The sequence below is a fragment of the Tympanuchus pallidicinctus genome, unplaced genomic scaffold (assembly GCF_026119805.1).
Source record: "Tympanuchus pallidicinctus isolate F22 unplaced genomic scaffold, pur_lepc_1.0 scaffold5, whole genome shotgun sequence".
Taxonomy (NCBI): Eukaryota; Metazoa; Chordata; class Aves; order Galliformes; family Phasianidae; genus Tympanuchus; species Tympanuchus pallidicinctus.
The window spans coordinates 25,971,071-25,989,705 of NW_026294769.1; the positions used below are offsets into that span (position 1 = coordinate 25,971,071).

Sequence of the window (18,635 nt, forward strand, 5' to 3'; positions counted from 1 at the left end):
CTAGGTATAAAGTACTTAAGAAATAGAATTTTGTTGTAGGTAGGTCAAGTGGGGTGATATGTAATGTTGTCTTTTATCAGCAATACAGCTTACTGTTAATGTTGCATATTTTCTGAAATACTAATGGTTTACTTTATTTATTCATCCCTTGAAAATTTGGCTGCCTGTGATTAAGCTGAGTGTTTCCTAGAGGATTTATAAGGCATTTTCAAAGTCTCCATCAAGCACTTGATATTGGCTTTTGGCTATAGATATCCGGTAAATCATAGAGGAGCTAAACCCAAGTGTATTTGGCACAACATTCTTCAGTGTGTACTGCAAATAATTTTCAAAAAAAATCTACTACAAGAAGAGAAAGAGGGCAGTCTACACAAAGCAAAACATCCATTTGAAAGTTTGTCTCTATTTTTGAGCTAAACTGAGGTTCCCGAGTTGTTATTCCTTCTTCTACGTCATTTGTTTTGGAAAGTGTAATTAGATTAATAGCCTTTGATTTTTCTTAATATTGGAACTGTTGTACATATTTTGTATCAGGTAACATGAAGCATAATGATAGTATTTGTAGAGTTAAAAATTGCTACTTGAAGACTAAATAATTTTTTTTATTTTAATGGAAGAGTTGAAGGAAATATCAAAAACAACGATCAGTGGGTTTTGTAGTTAAAGAATACTCGAGGATGCATTTATGTAACTTTGCTTTTAGCTGTGGTGCTGTCCATTGAGGGTCAGTCAAGAGTAAGGTCGAAATGACTTGCAGAATGTCCTTGGTCAGAATTTTTTTTTTTTTTTTAAATTACTGAAAACCTTTAAGCATTGCTTAGAAATTCATCAACTACATCTGTAACTACATATATGTCTATATGTGTATTTTGTCTTCTAGGGCATACAGGACGATTATTAAAATCTCTGTGTTTCACCAGTCTATCATTTCTGCTGCTGCACATCATCTTTCAGATTACAATAAACAGTCTTGAAGCTGGAAGAACTATTGAACCTGGTTTTAACTGTAAGTAAAACCTTTTAGCTTTTATTAGCATTTTAAGTGTGCAGATGCTTCAGTGGTTTGAAGGATGAAGGAAGGCTCATGGGAAGACACTTACCATCGTGTTTTTATGAAATTTTCCTTATCTTTCTTGTTTCCTTAATAATTTCTGTGACTAGGGCAAAAATTCTTGAGTGGTTTAAGAAATTAAGTGTGTTAACTGTTGTTCCCACTAGATGAATGTTCTCTTTTGGTTTAGCAATTATTACTCTTAGGCTTTCTCGAAATTCTATCAGAACCTGCGGTAGCTGAACCGTTATCTTCTTACTTAATAATTCACTGTACTAAAATAAAGTGAGAAATAGTAATTAAAAAACCCTCTGCCCATATATTATGCTTCTGTTGGATGGAACTCTGTTGAGCGGTTTGTTTAATTAAAAGTTAAACCTTGACCTCGAGATTTGTTTTTAAACAGTATTTCCTTTTTCTTGCCTGTGTTATATGGGCAGAAGGGCTTTCAGATTTTATTTATACGTAAGCTCTACTTATAAATATATTGCATGGCATTTTACATCTTCCTCTCTCAGGAAATGTTCTTCAATAATTCAGAAGCCAAAGGTACTTTATTGTGTAGAAGTTAATTACAATATCTATCCACTGATTTGGATATATAACCTCCAGGTAGAAGCTATTTGTACTTGTCTTGCAGTGCTTATGATTAACATTTGAAACTGTCAACTTGCCCTTGATAAATGTCCATTTAATTTATCTCAGAGTAGGCTGCTGCCACTTGGGTAAACAGTTATGCTACAGTTAAACACAAGAAACGTTATGTGAAGTAAAGTATTTGACTTAAAGCAACAAAATCGTAAGGAAACTTGGAGTGTGCATTACAATTTTGCTTTTAGCTGAAACCATTTCTTGAAGTAAAAGGCATAACTGTGTTACATCATTCTTAACAGGAAGGTTACAGGCTTTGTCAGTTCACATCAGAGATTCAGAGTCAAAAAGTGTATTTTCTTTCTTTTTTTTTTTTTTTTTTCAGAAATGCATAGTATTGATAGAGTGAACCAGATGAGTTGATTTCCCACATCTGACCATCTAATGGCGAAAATATATTCTTTCTTCCTAAATTGTAGTAACTGTATCAGTGTTAGAAGATGTTTGTGTGGGTAGAGAGTTCCAAATCATCCAAAATGGAGATGCAACCACATCACTTTTTCTTTGTCCTGTAGTGGGAACTGGGTTCTACAGTGGAATGCAATTTAAAGGATTACTTTATTCTCAAAAGTTCACTCCTGCAGGAAGGAAGGAGAGGACATTTCTATTTCTATCTGCGATTAATATTGCTAAATTCAACAGCTTTTCTTCTAGATGCTATAATAATTCCTTACTATTGCAAGCAGTACAATTCCTGTACAGCAGGAATTTCCTTCCTGCTTTAAATATTTCTGCCAGCCTCTCCTGCAGTAGCGACACCAGAACATTTAAGTGGGAGCAACCTCACAGAACAATGAGTGTGGATGTAGTAGTAAACTGAAGGTGCCATGGGCTGCTCTCTAGCACTGAGACCAGTTGGCATGAAATGACCTACATCCTATTGTGCTAGGAGTGGTACTTGTCACATGTAAACTCCCAAACAGTGACTGACTTGTTTGAGAGAAAAACTGGCTGGCAGAAGTTGTTCTAGAGATTGTTTTAACAGACTAGTCATCCAAAAAATCAGCTGAATTTCGGTGCCTGAATATGTTTGCAGAGTGAACTGGCACCATTTTGTTTAGCGGTATGGCTATAGTCGGTCAGCTTCGGATGAAGCCAATGAAGAAGGGAGCGTGGTACTGGATCTCCAAGGGGCAGAGGAGATATAAGGACTGTTGTGGAAGAAAGAGACAGAAAATGCCAAGTTCCTTGTTAGATCAGTTGATAGCATAAGTTATTGTTAAGTGGCACCAGAGAGTATGTGGTACTGTGAAGGTGTGGAAAAGACAAAAAGCCCACTTCAGAAAGTGCTTGGTAGCATTTTAGCTTGTAGTTATTTGGTGACAACAGCCTTACTATATTTCCTGTTCCCTAGCTATATGAATAATGCTCTGCAAAATTGACTACAGCAGTGTGCTAAGCCACAGCTGGAGAAATGACAGCATCGTGCCCATAGCATCTGCATAATGTTATGATCTCTGCCTGTTAGAGTTAGCTGTTAATGTTTATTCAACTCTTTTCACTCAATAAGTGCAGAAGTGTGGACTTGGAGACTGGAGTTTTCTGTTTCCCTATCCAGACCAGGACAACTGCTATGAAACAGTTTTTACAGCTGTTTGTTTAGTTCCTAAGCCCTGTGTGCCCTTCTGGCAACATTATATAGTCTCTTCTAATGCTTATCATTATAGAATTTTTTACCCCCTTAGTAAAAATGTCTTATCCATTACCTTCAATGTACTGTGGAAACGAAGGATAAATTTCCATTTCTCCTTATGGTTCCTGTTAAGTATTTGAAGTCATGTCTGTTGTGTATACCCCTTTCATTCTCATCTTTTTGTAGAACTTCAGTCCCTCTAAATCTTCTTCATAGGTCATGTTTTACTTGTTGGTCTACCTCTGTTTGTTCTGTGTGATCTACGTACTTCTTGAAGTGCCCAAAGCAAGGCACTAATTTCACAGAGTACACGCTGAATATAAAATTGCCCATATGTATGTGACTGATGCTTCCTGTTTATATGTTACTACATGGTAGTTTATTTATTCATTTATTTATTTGCAAGAGTGGCGGTGTCTCACACTTTATTTTTAATGCATTATAATGGAAAAATCCTTTTCTGCAAAGCAGATATATATATTTTTCCTTATCTTATTCATATAAGCACTTCATATATGTATGCTTACCCACATTTTTCCAGGATGCTTTCATTTATCAAGACTCTTCTGAATTCTGTCTTTTGATTTATTCATCACTCCTCGTTAAGGGGACATCGACAAAAACCATTGAGGCATTTTTGGTTATATTACTTTTGATTTTTATTTTTTTCTTTACATTTAATCTTTGTTTTGATTTTGCTGGAACTTTAAATATATTGCCCTCATGTAAACGAAGGGGAAATAATTAGTGCAAAAGTAGACCAGGACTTCTGGTGTAATAATTTCTGCGCTGGGTAAAAGAACAAGGAAGGAGTGAAAAAGATGTAAACACAGAAAGGAGAAAAAAAAAATCCCATCTTTTAATTATTTTGCTTTATTTTTAATTGATCCAGTAATAAAGTCTGTGAGATTTTAATACGTTCCTACAGTGACTTTTTGCTCTCCAGACTTTCTGATGCAGAGAAGTTAAAGCTGATTCCATCATTTTAGTGCCCGAAATTAATGAATTAATGTTTAAATTGAATTGTTTTTCTTTTCTTTAAAATTTGTTGCATTATGTAGTTAATCTAATTCCTGGTAGTTCAAGAAACTGGAGAGAGACGAGTCTCCCTTTATCTCCAAATTCTGTAGTTTGTCTGAGTGTACTCAAATGCCAACTTCTGAATCAAAATGTTATTTCTATTTTAAGTTTATCTTTTCAAACTGCTGTATTATACCTTCTGAAAGTATTTTCATTTTGGTAATAGAAACACTTGAGAAATGTTTCAATTAGAGTCATAACGCAGATTATCACCTCTTAAATCTTACAGAGTTAAATTTTCATTTTGGAAATTAAGGACAACCATCCTTAATAATTTTTTATTGCCACTTTATTATTCCTTTATTATGTATCATTACCACTGTAATAATCTTTTACATCTACAAACAGATTAATTTGGGCCATCTCTAAGAGCAAAGTAGAAAGAATTTTTGATGGATTGTAAAATATTGTGCTCTTATCTTGGAGTTACTGAAAATGAGCTGATAGTGTTTAAAATAAGTAGGTCTTAGAATGTTTGGTTTCTTCAGCTTCTTTTTTCATCCATTTTCTCTTTTGGAGCCTATACACCTTCTCTCTCAGGCTGGCTTCAAAAATGTTTGTAAGCTATATAGTGGATGTATACTGATGGGTTGATAGAGGTGTTTAAAGATGTTCAGCTAAATGTGGGTTTGGAGGGGGTTATTTATTTATTTATTTTGTTTAGGGTTTTTTTTTTTTTTTCAGGATCTTCTGAGTATTACTTAGCACTAATTGCTGCTAGGAATCCTCGTTTATCTTAGTAAAATATTTCTAGTTAGTTACAGCTGCACCGTTTAGAACTAACATTAAATCAGAGTTCGTATAGTAGAGAAGGAAAACAATAAATACAGCAAATGTGAGCTGCGGTAAACTGCAGCAACTGAGAGCAATGTGATCAGTATTGTTTCAGTGATATTTCCATATCCAGAATCAGATTTTGAGATGTGGTAGTATTCATGATGTAATACATAGAATTTCATTATTAAATTTTTACTTCTGATGGAATAGATTTCTGGTAATTTGATTAAGCAATGTTGGTTGTATACAGAATCTGTGAGATAGGAAATGGAAAATTAGGTCACAATGTCACATAGAGTCTCATTCTTCAGTAAGCAAGCTATAGTCTTTTCTTAGGACTATATTTAAACAATTTTTAAAATGATATTTCCAACCAGCAGCAGCAGTGTTTTCTATGATGTTTATTTTAAACTTTCAGTAGATGAGTGCAAATATTCCTTGCTATACTATTCCTCCAAGTGTCATTTTCCTGTGCTTAATACTAAGTGAAAACATTGTAATAGTATACATTCATTTTTTATTTTCTGCTGACTGTTCCATCTCTTGCTGTTGAAGTCTATAGTTCAATCTTCTGAAATGCTTATTCTTTCAAAACAGTTTTTTGGTTTGTTTTTTTTTTTTTACTACTTAAAACACTAGTCCTTAGAGATACAAATAAAAATTGTATTTTCTATCTGTTGTATTTTTAATAGACTTTAATTTTGGATTCAGTGTTTGTTAGAATACCAAATGGTCATTCACAGCAATTCTGGCAATTTTTATTTTACATCAAATACTAGAACTACTGGATCTCTAATTAATAACTAGAAACCATTTTTTACAACTGTATACAGTTCGGAAGTTTTATCCACAGAATGGTTATGTGGAATGAGAAGGAGAATAGACTGAAATAGACTTAAAGCTTTCCTAGATAGCTTCTCTTTCACATTATGGGAACTAAATTCAGATAATTCCCTGTCCCCAACATATCAAACAAATGCATTGCCACCATTCTGAAATTGTAATAACCTTCTGCTTTATATGTATTTGAATGATATATTGGCCAAATGACCATCCTGTGGTCATTAATACCAGTGTGTCTCTTTGGCTTTGGGTTATGTTAGGAAGCAGTGATATCCAGTACAAGCAAATTACTGAAAACTGAAATCCAGGATTGCAGTTGATCTTCCACAGGAGTGAGTTCCAAGTACTTTTTCGTAGGTACCTAGTGAGATTTCGTACTTTTTATCCTGAAAAGCTGCTAGATTGTGTTTGTGTGGTATCAGCATGAGGGGCAGGAAGAGAAAATTTGGGGTTTTCTTTGTTAGTACAAACAAAAATGCAGTCTTGAAATTGGCACTAGATTTTTCAGGCAATGGGAAATTCTAATTTTTTTTTCAACCTGTTCCTAAATGACAAAAGAATCCATTAAACAAATATTCTGAAATTTTTCTACGAATAGCTTGCATAGCTTGGGAGACTTTCATTTCAATCACACAACTTCGTGTGAAATGGAATCAGTTGACGTGGCACAAAGACAATTTGTGAGTTTACATATACAATTAGAAGCAATATCTTGCCATTAGTTTTATTTTGACGAAACTGCATTGCTAATTGATTCCTTTGCCTGGAACTACTGGAAGTTTAACTAAAACTTACATTAGCAATAATGTGCTAAAGAATTGTATGGAAGATTCTGCTTTCTGTAGACTTTCCGTTTTGGTATTTTTTATTAAGCACACAGACAAGAATTTATGAAATGAACTCTTCATAACTCTTCTAAATGACTCTTCATTGTGGAGATTTTTATTTTGAACTTGACACTGTCTGAGCCTGTGGCATCTATTATAGCAGTTACGGTGTGAACTGAATATGTAATGCTAGATGTTTAGCTAAATCACTTCCAAGGTGGCATGGTGGTGTTTTCAGTGGGAACCAAATTTACATGAGCATATTATAATAGAATAGAGTTTGTATGAGTTCTGAAAGTTTTCTGGCGTCTAAATCCCATAATATGAATGTGGAATTTCAGTGGAATTCAGATATCCACCCATTTCTGAAGTTCTGAGCTACAGTCTTTACTGAAGATTAAATCAGCACAGATGGTTAATTACTTGAAATTTTATTTTCAGATTTTATGAGAGTTCAGGTACTTAATGCGTTTTGGCTTTGTGATATATCTACACCAAGCCATATGAAGCTTCATTCACGGTAAGATACTGCAAGCTGAGCACAAGATAAGCTGAAAATATTCGTGAATGACCAGTTAATACAATTTCGTTTCAAAAATGAAAGGGAACTGTGAAAGCTACTGTTCTCTAGTAACTGTTATTCTATGGATTTGTCCTTCTTAGCCCAAGCAATAAGACTGACTCTTTGGGATACTTCCCTTTGCCTGGTGCCATGTGGATTGAAAAATCCTTGCCGTGGTTTAGCATGTAAGCACATGTGAAAAAGGACTTCTGTTCTATGGTTACCTATGCTTTTTTTTTTTTCTTTTTTTTTTTGGTCAGTGATGAACAAAAAGCCTGTATGCAGTTCTCAAAAAAATCTGCACCAGCACAACTGACCCACTGTTTCACAGCTGCTATGACAGCATTGTTGCTGGGAGAATATTGCCCATGCAATTCATCCACTGCTTACATCCTTACTGTTGATCTTCATGTTGATATGCTTACATCCACTGTTTGATCTTCATAAATGTTCATAGCATCAATGAATGTCAATAAGTGCCATTTTTTCAGTTACATCCCTTTGCTTCACTGGCACTTTCATGTCAGATGACATTCTCTCAGGCTTCCCTTCTGCTGTCACTGGTCACGCAGCAACAAAATATAATGGAGTATTGGTGGGAAGGTTCAACCTCTACTGCCATGGCTGCCACCGGCCTCACATGTCATGGGCTGACACAATAAAATAGGAGGCATTACTTTCAGAGCAGACCTCATACTCCTGAAAACCTAGCAAATGACAGAAAGGCAGAAGACTTGAAGCAAAGAATGAAGTAGGCATGGTTCCTGTTGTTCTGTGGTTTCATAGTGTGCTGTTTCTTGTACTGGTGATGTGCAGCGTCTGAATCCAGGACTAAAAAGAATGCCTAGCTGTAGAAATCACTGTATGATCAAGTTAAATTGGCACAAATCCACCTATTATACAAGATTCTAGAAAACTGTGTGATTGTACAATATTACCAGTAACGTTTTCTGACTGTTGCTTTGGTCTTACGAAGAGTCAAGAATTCATAGCATCACGTAGTAATCATGTGGAACACACCCTGTGATAAACATTTAATCAGGAAAAGGTTTTACTGTGAGATTTTTTTTTCATGACCAAAAAGAAAGAAAAAAGCTACAATAGTTTATTCTGCACATAAAAGTCAATTTCACTTTAATCCAGTACATACTGAATGTCAACATTGCTTCAACACTTCTGGTGTAATTTTATGCAGGCAGGAAATTTATGACTGAGGAAACAGAAGCTTCTGTAATTGCTTCTTAGGCATGTATGATAAGTCCTGCTTAATTTCCTAAGGGGTGTTAGTGCATAACAGTTCAGAAAGTTGGTGTTCATTGTACTTACTGCATCTTTATTTCTAGACTCGCATGCTGCCATGTGAAAATCCAGCAATATTCTAAATATTTTTTTCAGTGCTGTCATATAAAACCTTCTGCATAATGTATATAATCATGGAGGAATGATTTCAGTATTTTCATACTTTCCTTTAAGATTATTAAAAAAAAAAGAAAAAAAATCCTGTTGCTCCAGGTTACATACATAGAAATTCACTGTTTTCCTGACATGAAACTATTCACTCAGAACGTGACATGAATTTCAAAGGGCTATTTGTTTGGGTTTTTGTCTGAAACTGATTTCAGGATACTTTCTTAGAGTTTACAATTCTTCTCTTTGTATTCCTGATGTAGTGGAAGAGGAATTATGCTGCGTGGCTTGAGGTTGTTTCATGCATCACAGCGCATTTTCTTGGCTAAACTTAAGCCCAGTACTGTATCTCATAATCTACATCAGATTTCTGTGATAACTTACACTGTGACATGTGTCAGTACAATGAGACAATTTCAAAGTAAAGTAAAAAAAAAAAAAAATCAGTACAGACCTAAACTTTGGCTGAAGTTTATGAAATGTCTGTACTGAAGCAGAAAATCTTATGTGACAGAGAGGTGATCCTTCTTACTGCCAGACAGAGTTTGTGTTTTTGACAGTCAGATCTGAATTGGAGAGAATTGTTAGGAAGCCACTGGGTGCAGCATGTAGATTGTTTCTGAAACTGGAAACCGGTGTGCTTCCAAAGATATGCTGATGCTCCACCAAAGGAAACACCCAATGGACCTGCTAATGCTGTGATACTGACTAGGGCAGTTTTCTTTGCCATGTCAAAAAAAAAAAAAAAAAAAAAAAAAAAAAAAAAGAAAAAGAAAAAAGTGGGAGGATCAGGTCCAGGTTTGAGGGAGATAACACAATAGGGGAAGGCAAAGCAGAAGGGTAGCTTTTGTTTATTTGTATTCTTGGTCAATTCTCTTGGTAAATTAAGAAGCCAATGTGTATGAGAAAGAGCCTTCTATGTTTTTCTAAGTAGCTGTTCCGTTGTTTATCAACTAATTATATACTTGAGCCTCCTATGAAAATCTCATTAGAATGAATGAAGCTGCTTTTAAATCCCAAATTACTAGCAGGTCTGGTTCCATATTGAGAAAGGTTTTGAAGACCAGGAAGGTCAGAAGCAGGCTGCTCACACGGTCGGTTTCAGGGCTGTATGTCCTTTTGCAGCGATAGACCTCACACACCAACGCTGCTGTTTTGGGGTTGTTTTGGATCATCTGCAGTGTTTTGTTGTAGTGGTGAGTAGTAAGACCAAAGCTGTAGTGCTATAGCAACCAACATCTCTGTGCTGATGTATGGCATCATGTTGAGAAGTTCTCTTGCATTTCAACCAAATCACCATAACGTAAATACGTTAGAGGGCATTCTTTTGGAGTTACTGTGCAGGAATAGCAAGTTGAATTGAACAGAATTTAGAAAAATACTTTCCAATGAAAATAATTTCACTTCAACATGAGATAAAGCTTTGGAAATAGGCTGTTGTTAACATCTTTACCTATTGTTCTTCTTCATTTTGAGTATTTTTAGAAACCCTGATTTGCTAGAATGATGCTGTGAGACTGTATGTGTTTACACTGTAAGCTGGAGCTGGTTTTTGTTCCTGGATCCAAGCCCTTGGGCTTGAGCCTGCCATGCCTCATGATGCTCTGTGTTGGTAGTGTGCTTGTGAGCCTCACCTAGGAAGGGAATGGCAAATCTGAGTTGAGATGATAACAGCTGCTGACCCAAGCAGTTCTGTCATGAGTTAGCCCCTAGCTGGATGTCCCAGCTAGAGGATGAACTGCCCTGCCTCACAATGCAGAAGGTTGCTCTGGACAAAGGCAGATCTTGACTCAAAGTTAACATCAGTAGAATGAACTAGGTTTACTTAGCAGTTGTGTGATATAAAATAAATCACCACAGGAAACAAAGAAAATGATGTCATTCACATAATATAGCATGGAGACATCTGGGGAGAAAAAGTTTTCTTCACAGGCTTGGACTAGCAGTGCTTTTGTGGGCTTCCCTGTGTCAGTGTGTTAGGATGCAGCCCAAAATCTGGGTCAAATGCTGAATGAACTTGCATGCTTTGAGTCCACTTCTAAATGGAAAATGCCTTAAAATTTCCTTCAATTTCTGCCAGATATATGCCTGAATTAACAACCACAGAGGATGTGAGCAGGCCCACTTTTACATAAACAATATGGAGCACATCTGTCGTGCTTGCATTTAACAGAGGGCAAAATAAATAAGTAAAATTCCTTAGCACTCATAGAGGAAGGAAAAATACCTTTCAAATCTTCGGAAGGAAGAGAACTCGTTAGGTGAGTTCAGAAGGGAAGACTTTATTTCAGTCTTAAATGTTGCTCTGTTGTTTCATTAGATGTCTAGCATTTTCCTGATACTTAGATCAGTAGCATTGCATCATTTCCATCCATACATATGATAATTGTGCACTATTTCCATCCATACATATGATGCTTGCTACTGAATTCTATCATACCACATTCTTTTAGAAATTTAAAGGGATCAATAAGCTGACTTTCGCAGCTGTTACAGTAAGAATCTAGACTGTAACTATAAAGGCTTTCAATGAACTTCATTTCGAAATACAGTGATACCAAATACATACTTTAAAATTGGGGGAGCTGAATATGGCTAAGTGTTCTCTAATGCACAAGTGTTTGATGAGAGCTTACTCAAGCTTTGTGTGATGTATCCTCAGTTTATTTCTGTACTTCTTGAAAGAGGAAAAAAGCCATTCTTAATAAAAACAGAACTTCAGTCCTTTGCTAAAGGTTATGGTGAGTACTGTAACTCAGAGTACATTAATAGCCCTATCAGTTATGTCTGTTATGTATAGAGTCAGACATTTCAAGAGAAGTCAGCCAGCAAAAAGGACACAGTGATAAGAACTGTTAACAATTCATGCATTTTTTTGGTTCATGAGTCACTTTACCTATAAAATTATTATGGCCAAGAAACTTTACATAGCCAGATAAAATCAATTTGGCACACAAATTAAGAATATTGAAATGTAAGAGAATGATTTTATCTAATCCTCTAGACCCAGCAGATTGTGAATTGATCATTGATTGTTTCCCTGTAATTTATCAGTGATGCCACACATTTGACCAAGCAGCAGGTTCCAAGAATTTCTTGCTTGTTCTAGACCTCACAGGTTTATCTGTGAGTAATGGATGTTTCATGAGAGAACTCATATTCCTACCTCCACCAGAGAAACATCAAAGGACTCAAATTACACCCAGAACAGGCTGTATTGTAGAGTCTAGCAACCAACCATCATTCTTAGAAACACAGACCATACTTAGGGTGCCAGGCTGGATTTTAATGGTCTTCAAAATCTTCCATCTGTAGGGTGTGGTGGCCCAGTGTTAATTAAACACAGCTGCATTATAAAACTTGTGGAATTACAAGACCTACTGTTGAAAGCCTTATTTATAAGTCTGGACTTTTTCTGTGTGTTTTATTGTAAAGGAGAGAAAAACTGCTTTTTGTGGCTAACCTTTATTTTTATATATATATATATATATATATATATATTCATGCAGATGTGAGCTAGAGACTCTCCCGAACTGCAACTGACAAATACTGCAATAGTAAAAAACAAAACCAAAACAAAACCAAAAAAAATAGTTGCTGTTGTGCTAACAGCAGTTCAGCAGGTTTAGAACACTGCTGTTTAACCAGTTCTCATTATTTTGTGGTAACTCTTCGTCATATTTTTAGCTATCTGATATTTTGTTTGGCTAAGAATAAAGTATAAGAATAATGTAAACAATAAAAATCACCCCTGTGAGGAGCAGGGCAAGAGGTACCTTTAAACTGTTATCAAATTGAGTTTTTTTCTTTCTGTTTATATAAACATGCACATGTTTTGTTTTCGGGGGCTTCATTCCTTGCAGCATGAGCTTTCTGTGATTATTAAGTTTTAGTACTGAATGGCAACCTGTGCAATTTCAGGAATCAAGCTAATTGAATTACATAATTAGCAAACCTAGCTAAGCTAAGAGGTTGGGCCGGGGGGAGTGAGGTGGGTGAGAGGATTTCAGCACAGTTTTTTCACCAATAAAATTGAACGTCATGAAATTTCCCAAGTTTTAAAAAACAGTAAGTACCACTGAGTTAGGAAGCCAATGTGAGCAATGCCTCTTTGGCTGAGCTTGTCACAGAATTGTAGGGTGTGGATGGGACTTCAAGATTTCATTGAGTCAAACTCCAAAAATGAGTGCGAGTGCTTCCAAAAGGTGCAGAGAGCTGTAACAAGCAAGGTTACAGGGATGCAGTATGTTGAGGTCTAAAAAAATAAAGTAGTAAGTGATTGGGTTATGAAATTGGGAATGACAATTGTAGTATTGTTATCTGCAGAACTTACATTCTCTCAAGCAATAAATCACTGTTTTCTGCAGAAGGGAGATATTAAGCAGAAGTGATTTGTTGAATGGGCACTTCTTGGATGCTCAGTAGCCATGAAAAGGGAGATATCTGGGAGTAGAGGATGCGTGAAGAAAGGAAGCCAGCAGTTTGCATGCATATTGTCCACCAATCTCTGGTTTGGTCCGTAGTGGACTTAAGATAGAATAGTCCTCAGCTGCTCTTCATGCATCTCTTGCCCAAACAAAATCTGGGGAAGGAAAATGATGTACAGGAATAATTGTTTCAATCACGGCACTGGTTCACATAAACCCTTCACTGTCAAACCCACCTCGAAGTGTCACTAAAAATTTTAAGTGATTTGTAAATGGAAATGTTTGGAGATAAGTGTGACCAGGTTTGCTCTGTTGGCTTATAATATGAGCCATGATTTTGCCTAGAGTAGACCAGACAAGCAGGACCGACCATATCTTCTGCTACTGTAATCTCATAGTATTGTATTTTTATGAGGCCTTTTAACCAAAATAAATTTCAGCTCATTAAATTGCATTGCCTTGAGAGCGAAATACCACCTGCTCATTACCATCCTGTTCTCTTAACAGCCTTTCTACAAATTAGATTGTGCAATGCTTATGATACATGAATTTTAAAATTATTTTTGTAACTTTTCATGTCCTGGCAACCTGAACAAAAAATTTCACACAAATACCCTTCAACATAAAGAAAAGCTGCAATACTGAAATGATTCCACAGACATCTGGAAAAAGTCAAAGATGGGCTTCCACATCTATCCTATGTCATTCTGGATAACACCAAGAAAATGATATCTCATTTCCTCCTTTTCATAGCTCTCAGTTGTTCCTGTCACTTTTTTGCCTTTTTTTTTTCTTTTTTTTTTTTTTTTCTCTCTTTAAGCTATAGCAAAGAATTGAAAAGCTATAAAACAGCAGCTGCAGGAGTTGAAAATATATGTTGCATTGAATCCAAAGGTAAAAATTAACATCTGTGTTTTGGTATGTTGTTTTTCGAGAGAAAAGCGTAAAATCTTACCTTTTAGATAGATTTGTGGCAGCTCCTGATTTCAAAGACTTCTCAAAAGTTGGTTGAAATATCAGTTCTGTTATTTTGGAAGAAAAATACGTCTTCACCAATATGAAATTGTTATTTTTATTCTTTTGCACAAAAGTTATATTCTGTTGTATACTAACACAGTTATTGAAACAGTAAGTACCAGTTTTGCGTGCCTTTCTGCTAGATCTCTTCAGGTTTGCCAATAGGGTATTGATTTTGTAGATAGGAAAAAAAAAATTAAAAAAAGATCCAGATTATGGCAAATGGGGAAATATTCCTCATTTGCTTGCTTCCTTTCATTCAGTGCCTTCAACAGGTCACACAGTGACTGCATTCATCTCTGCTAAGCCAGCTCAGGTCAATCTATGAAACCTTGAGCTAGAGAGTTGCTGTCATGTTCTCTTCTGTGAGTTAGGGCCACTGCCAAAGTCATCCAATGTTTACAGATGGTTTTTTGGTTTACGCTGCTTTCACTGTTTGTGGTACAAATAGCTACTTTTACCCTGGAGTTGTATCTTTTTCTGGATGTGTTTAATGCTGAGGTAATATCCTCCATATTTGGGTCAGTACTCACAAAGTTTTATATAATTTTACAATTCACTATTAATACTAATAAAACCCAACCCCTTAGCATATGGGGTGCAGAATACACTGCGAAGCAAGCTGTTATATTATCCCAAAAGATTTATGAGCTGCAAAATTCGAGTTTGGAGAGGGTAGTATAGACTTTGGCAATTTCTAAATGCTGATGCTACATCCTTTCAGATGTAAATCAAACCCATCAGGAGCGCTCTATTCCTTAGATACTTCATACTAAAATGTTTTTGTTCATCACCCCTTTCTCAGTTGGAGGTTGTATATGAAAGTTGTTAAAATGAAATAAATAATATATTCCTATGAAGATGATTAGTGTATTTTGGAACTCAGAAGTGGTGGAGAAGTTGGGTAATATTTCAGTATAAATAACAATGTGAGTAGATTTTTTTAATATTGTTATTATTATTTTTTTTGAAATTCTTAGTCCAGGATGTGGATAGTTAGGTCATAATCTCCTTGGATATTTCCCAGTGTTTGGGCAGGCTGTGAATGATGATCTCTATTACGGGAAATCTTGTGCTTCTTTATGCAGAGTAGAGTCAAATAATCGGGCTTTGACATGGATGGCTCAAAGATATGTTTTCATATAGTCATGTACATTTCATGTTTTTTGCACGTGTTCACCTATTTCACCTGCTTATTCATTTTAATGGCTGTGACAATATCTCACTTGATGCTCCTGTTTGAACATTTGTTGAATGTGTTTCACGCTACAAGTATCTTACATTAGAAGCACTTATGTGCCTTCACACATGGCCTGTGCTATTTTGGGAGAATGCTGTGGCTGATCTCTCTCTTCCGTTGCTCTCTTAGGAAGTAGATATTGCTTCCCTGTTTAAAAATCAGTATTCAGTCAAGTTGTTGATTTGTAGTTATTGTCCTTGGAGTCTGTGACAGTTTGGTTAGCTTGTTACCAACTTTTTTTCCTGATTGTTCCTGACGCTGTGTGGAAGTTCTCAATTACTGGGTCCTCTGCAGAAAGGCAAAGACAAGGATGAAACATAGAAACACTTTAAAAACAGTTACTAGAAGCTTTGAGTGACAACTAAGATGAAGTTCAGTATATATGAAAAAAAAGGTCTGAGATCCTCTTGAACAACATCAACAAGGACCAGGACCAGCTGTGATCCTTGCTCTTATGTCACTACCCCTAAGACATAATAAATTAGACTGAATGTTAGAGGATATCATCATTACTGTGCAGATACCTCCAGGTGACTGCAGAACAACATATTTAATTCAGGATTGGTGAGGCCATGGAGAGTCAGTACTACTTGGTGCATAAGATTTACCAGTTGCTGGGAGAATACAATTTTCATATATCCATGTGCAGAGACAACTTTTTCATCTTATGTTAACTAGTGGTCAAATCTAATCTACCAGATATTGTGAGGAAAGTTTTCAGCATGTTAGTATTAATGAATCGTTAATCCGCTTTCTAGTGTGTTTTACCATAGTACTTATATTGGTGCCTGTAGGATGATCAGTAATAGCGGGAGCTGTCTCAGGGCTCTTCATGGAGATCTCCCCTTCAGTCTGTCACATCCAGCAAGAAATTGTGTTGAAGAGCATCAGTGTGGAGGTCCTTCTGGGTTTTTTCTTCACAATTTCTTCACAAAAAAAAAAAACAACAACAAAACAAAACAAAAAAAAAAACACAATAAAAACCAACCACACACACCTGGCCCCACGAGGTTCTGATCCCTGCACATCAAACCCAATAGTTGTTTCTCCAGGGTCAGTTTCCCATCCCTCAGTCAGGTGACTAATTGGCCTTTCTCAGCTTATTTGGTTTTAATCAGATACAAACTTTACTTCAAGAATATTTTCTCATTTGTGTTCAGTCACATTAGGATAGTGCAATGATAAGTGTACCAGGATGTACAGTGTACAGTAGGATCCAATGGCTATGCAGCCTGAATATGCAGAAACCAGGCTATGGTTTTATTTTTTTTTATCTGTAAAAATCAGTTTCTTTTGTATTAAACTGTGCCATTATTACTTCTTGTCATCTAATGTGATTTTCTTAATGGGCTAATTGCTTTATCTATATGCCACGCATAAATCATCTTCTACTGAAATGTCATTCACTGGATGCATGTACATTCAGTTAGTCCAAGATATCTTTACATGCTATATTTGGATTTCTTCTGCAGTTGATTTCCTCTTCCAGTTCGACACATATCCTCTGTAGACCTCCCAGGTGCTTGGCTGCAGACATCTGATTTGTTAGAATAATTGGATGCTTTGTTTTTTTCTGATAACCTCTGCTTTTGCTTACATTTCTAAACATGCTTCCTGAGACTGATGGGAAGTTACCCAACATTAGCCCTTCTTGCAGAAGTGCAAGTGCTATTGCTTACTGTTTTGTCACATAAAAAACTGGTATTTGCATGGCTTCTCTCTGTTGTCACTAAAAGAATATCTTGAAAATATAAGTAGCTGTTTTAGTATTCATCTGAGTCTCATAATTCTACTATTACTGCTGGACAAGCCCACTTTCTTCAGGCATGCATGCCAACAGCTCACTCCAGAAGATGTCACGATAACATTTCCAACAGCCAGGAGCTCTGTTACATGTTGGGCACACGCAAGGATCCATGTGTTAAGGTTCAGGGCTCCTGGGAGTCATAAAGTGTTGTAAAACGATTTCTCTTCTTCAGTGTCTTCCAACACTAACAGAGACAATTGGATGGAGACAGGGAGAGATTCAGTATACACTAATTCATAAATTGTTGCTCGTTATTTTTCTCTCTTCTTGTGGGATTTGCATGCAAGCAGAGGACATCTTCCTGGGCATAGCCAACACCCAACATCTTATTTTTCTGCCAGACCAGCATTGAAGAGAAAAGGAGAATGAATATTTGAGAAATACAGGAAATCTTTGGGTCTAATAGAAAAGGAGGTGGGAAGTCTCTCTGTAACCTGAGAGCTGGTTGAAGAGAATTGTCCAGCTGAGGAAAGAGAAGAAGATGCAGAACCCTGTTAGTGAACATATGATTCATTGCTGCACCCCAGCTGAATATAAACCAGACCTTCTTTTTGTCTTTGCTTTTCCTGATGCATTGCATCTTAACAGTTCCCTCAGTCTTTGTGTCTTGGACTGCAGATTTTTCAAGGCAAGTGCTGTCTTTGCATTTCCTTATTTTTACAGCCCTCAGCCCAGCTTGTTCCCACTGTTGCCTGGCTCTTAAACATTGCTGATGCTGGCAAATCCATAAGAAAAGATATCTTCCTTGAATTTGTAGAAGTGTTTAGAGAATTGGGTTCCTAGCACAGAAATGTATTAAATGCAAGATATCCTAAGTCATTTAGAATCCTAAAGATGCACAACTGTGCATAAATCAAAACACAAAAAATTATTTCATGGTTTATCTTTGATGTGTGTGCTGGAAATACAAGAGAATGCCCCTTAATTTTCCTTTTATGCTTTAATTTCTACTCCATTTCCTGTAAAATTCAGTATTTGAGTAAGATTGCCTTCTAATAAGCTTTCCTTTTTACTTTTCTGCATACAGCGTAATAGAAAGTTTTGATCACCTTTCAAAGTTCAGAGCTCATTCAGCATGTCTGCCCATACCACCCACGTCACTGCTTGAACGCTGCTGAAGAGCAGCTGCACTTCAGAAAAATCCCTGAATTATTTAACGGGCTTTCTAAAAATCTTCTTTGTCTGTCCTTCTCCTTCTTATTGCTTACACTGTGTTGGGCCTGTCTAGCATCTTTTGTATTTCATGTCTGAAAACCTGTCATTGTTGATTCTTCTTCTGTGGTTTTTCCCTCTCTTCAGATAAGTTTGTAATG

At 36.2% G+C, this 18,635-nt stretch overlaps 1 protein-coding gene across 12 annotated transcripts in view; it reads left to right on the forward strand.

Moving 5' to 3' along the window:
• The window catches only part of PIEZO2 (piezo type mechanosensitive ion channel component 2), a 289,987-nt gene that overhangs the window by 103,163 nt on the left and 168,189 nt on the right, over positions 1–18,635 (forward strand). For all 12 annotated transcript variants that reach the window (XR_008211266.1, XM_052704103.1, XM_052704107.1 and 9 more), the window contains exon 3: positions 881–1,006. Coding sequence is in view for 11 of the 12 variants with exons in the window: in XM_052704103.1 (XP_052560063.1) it covers positions 881–1,006 (126 nt within the window). In the remaining variant the exon portion in view is untranslated. The remainder of the gene's footprint in view (positions 1–880; positions 1,007–18,635) is intronic.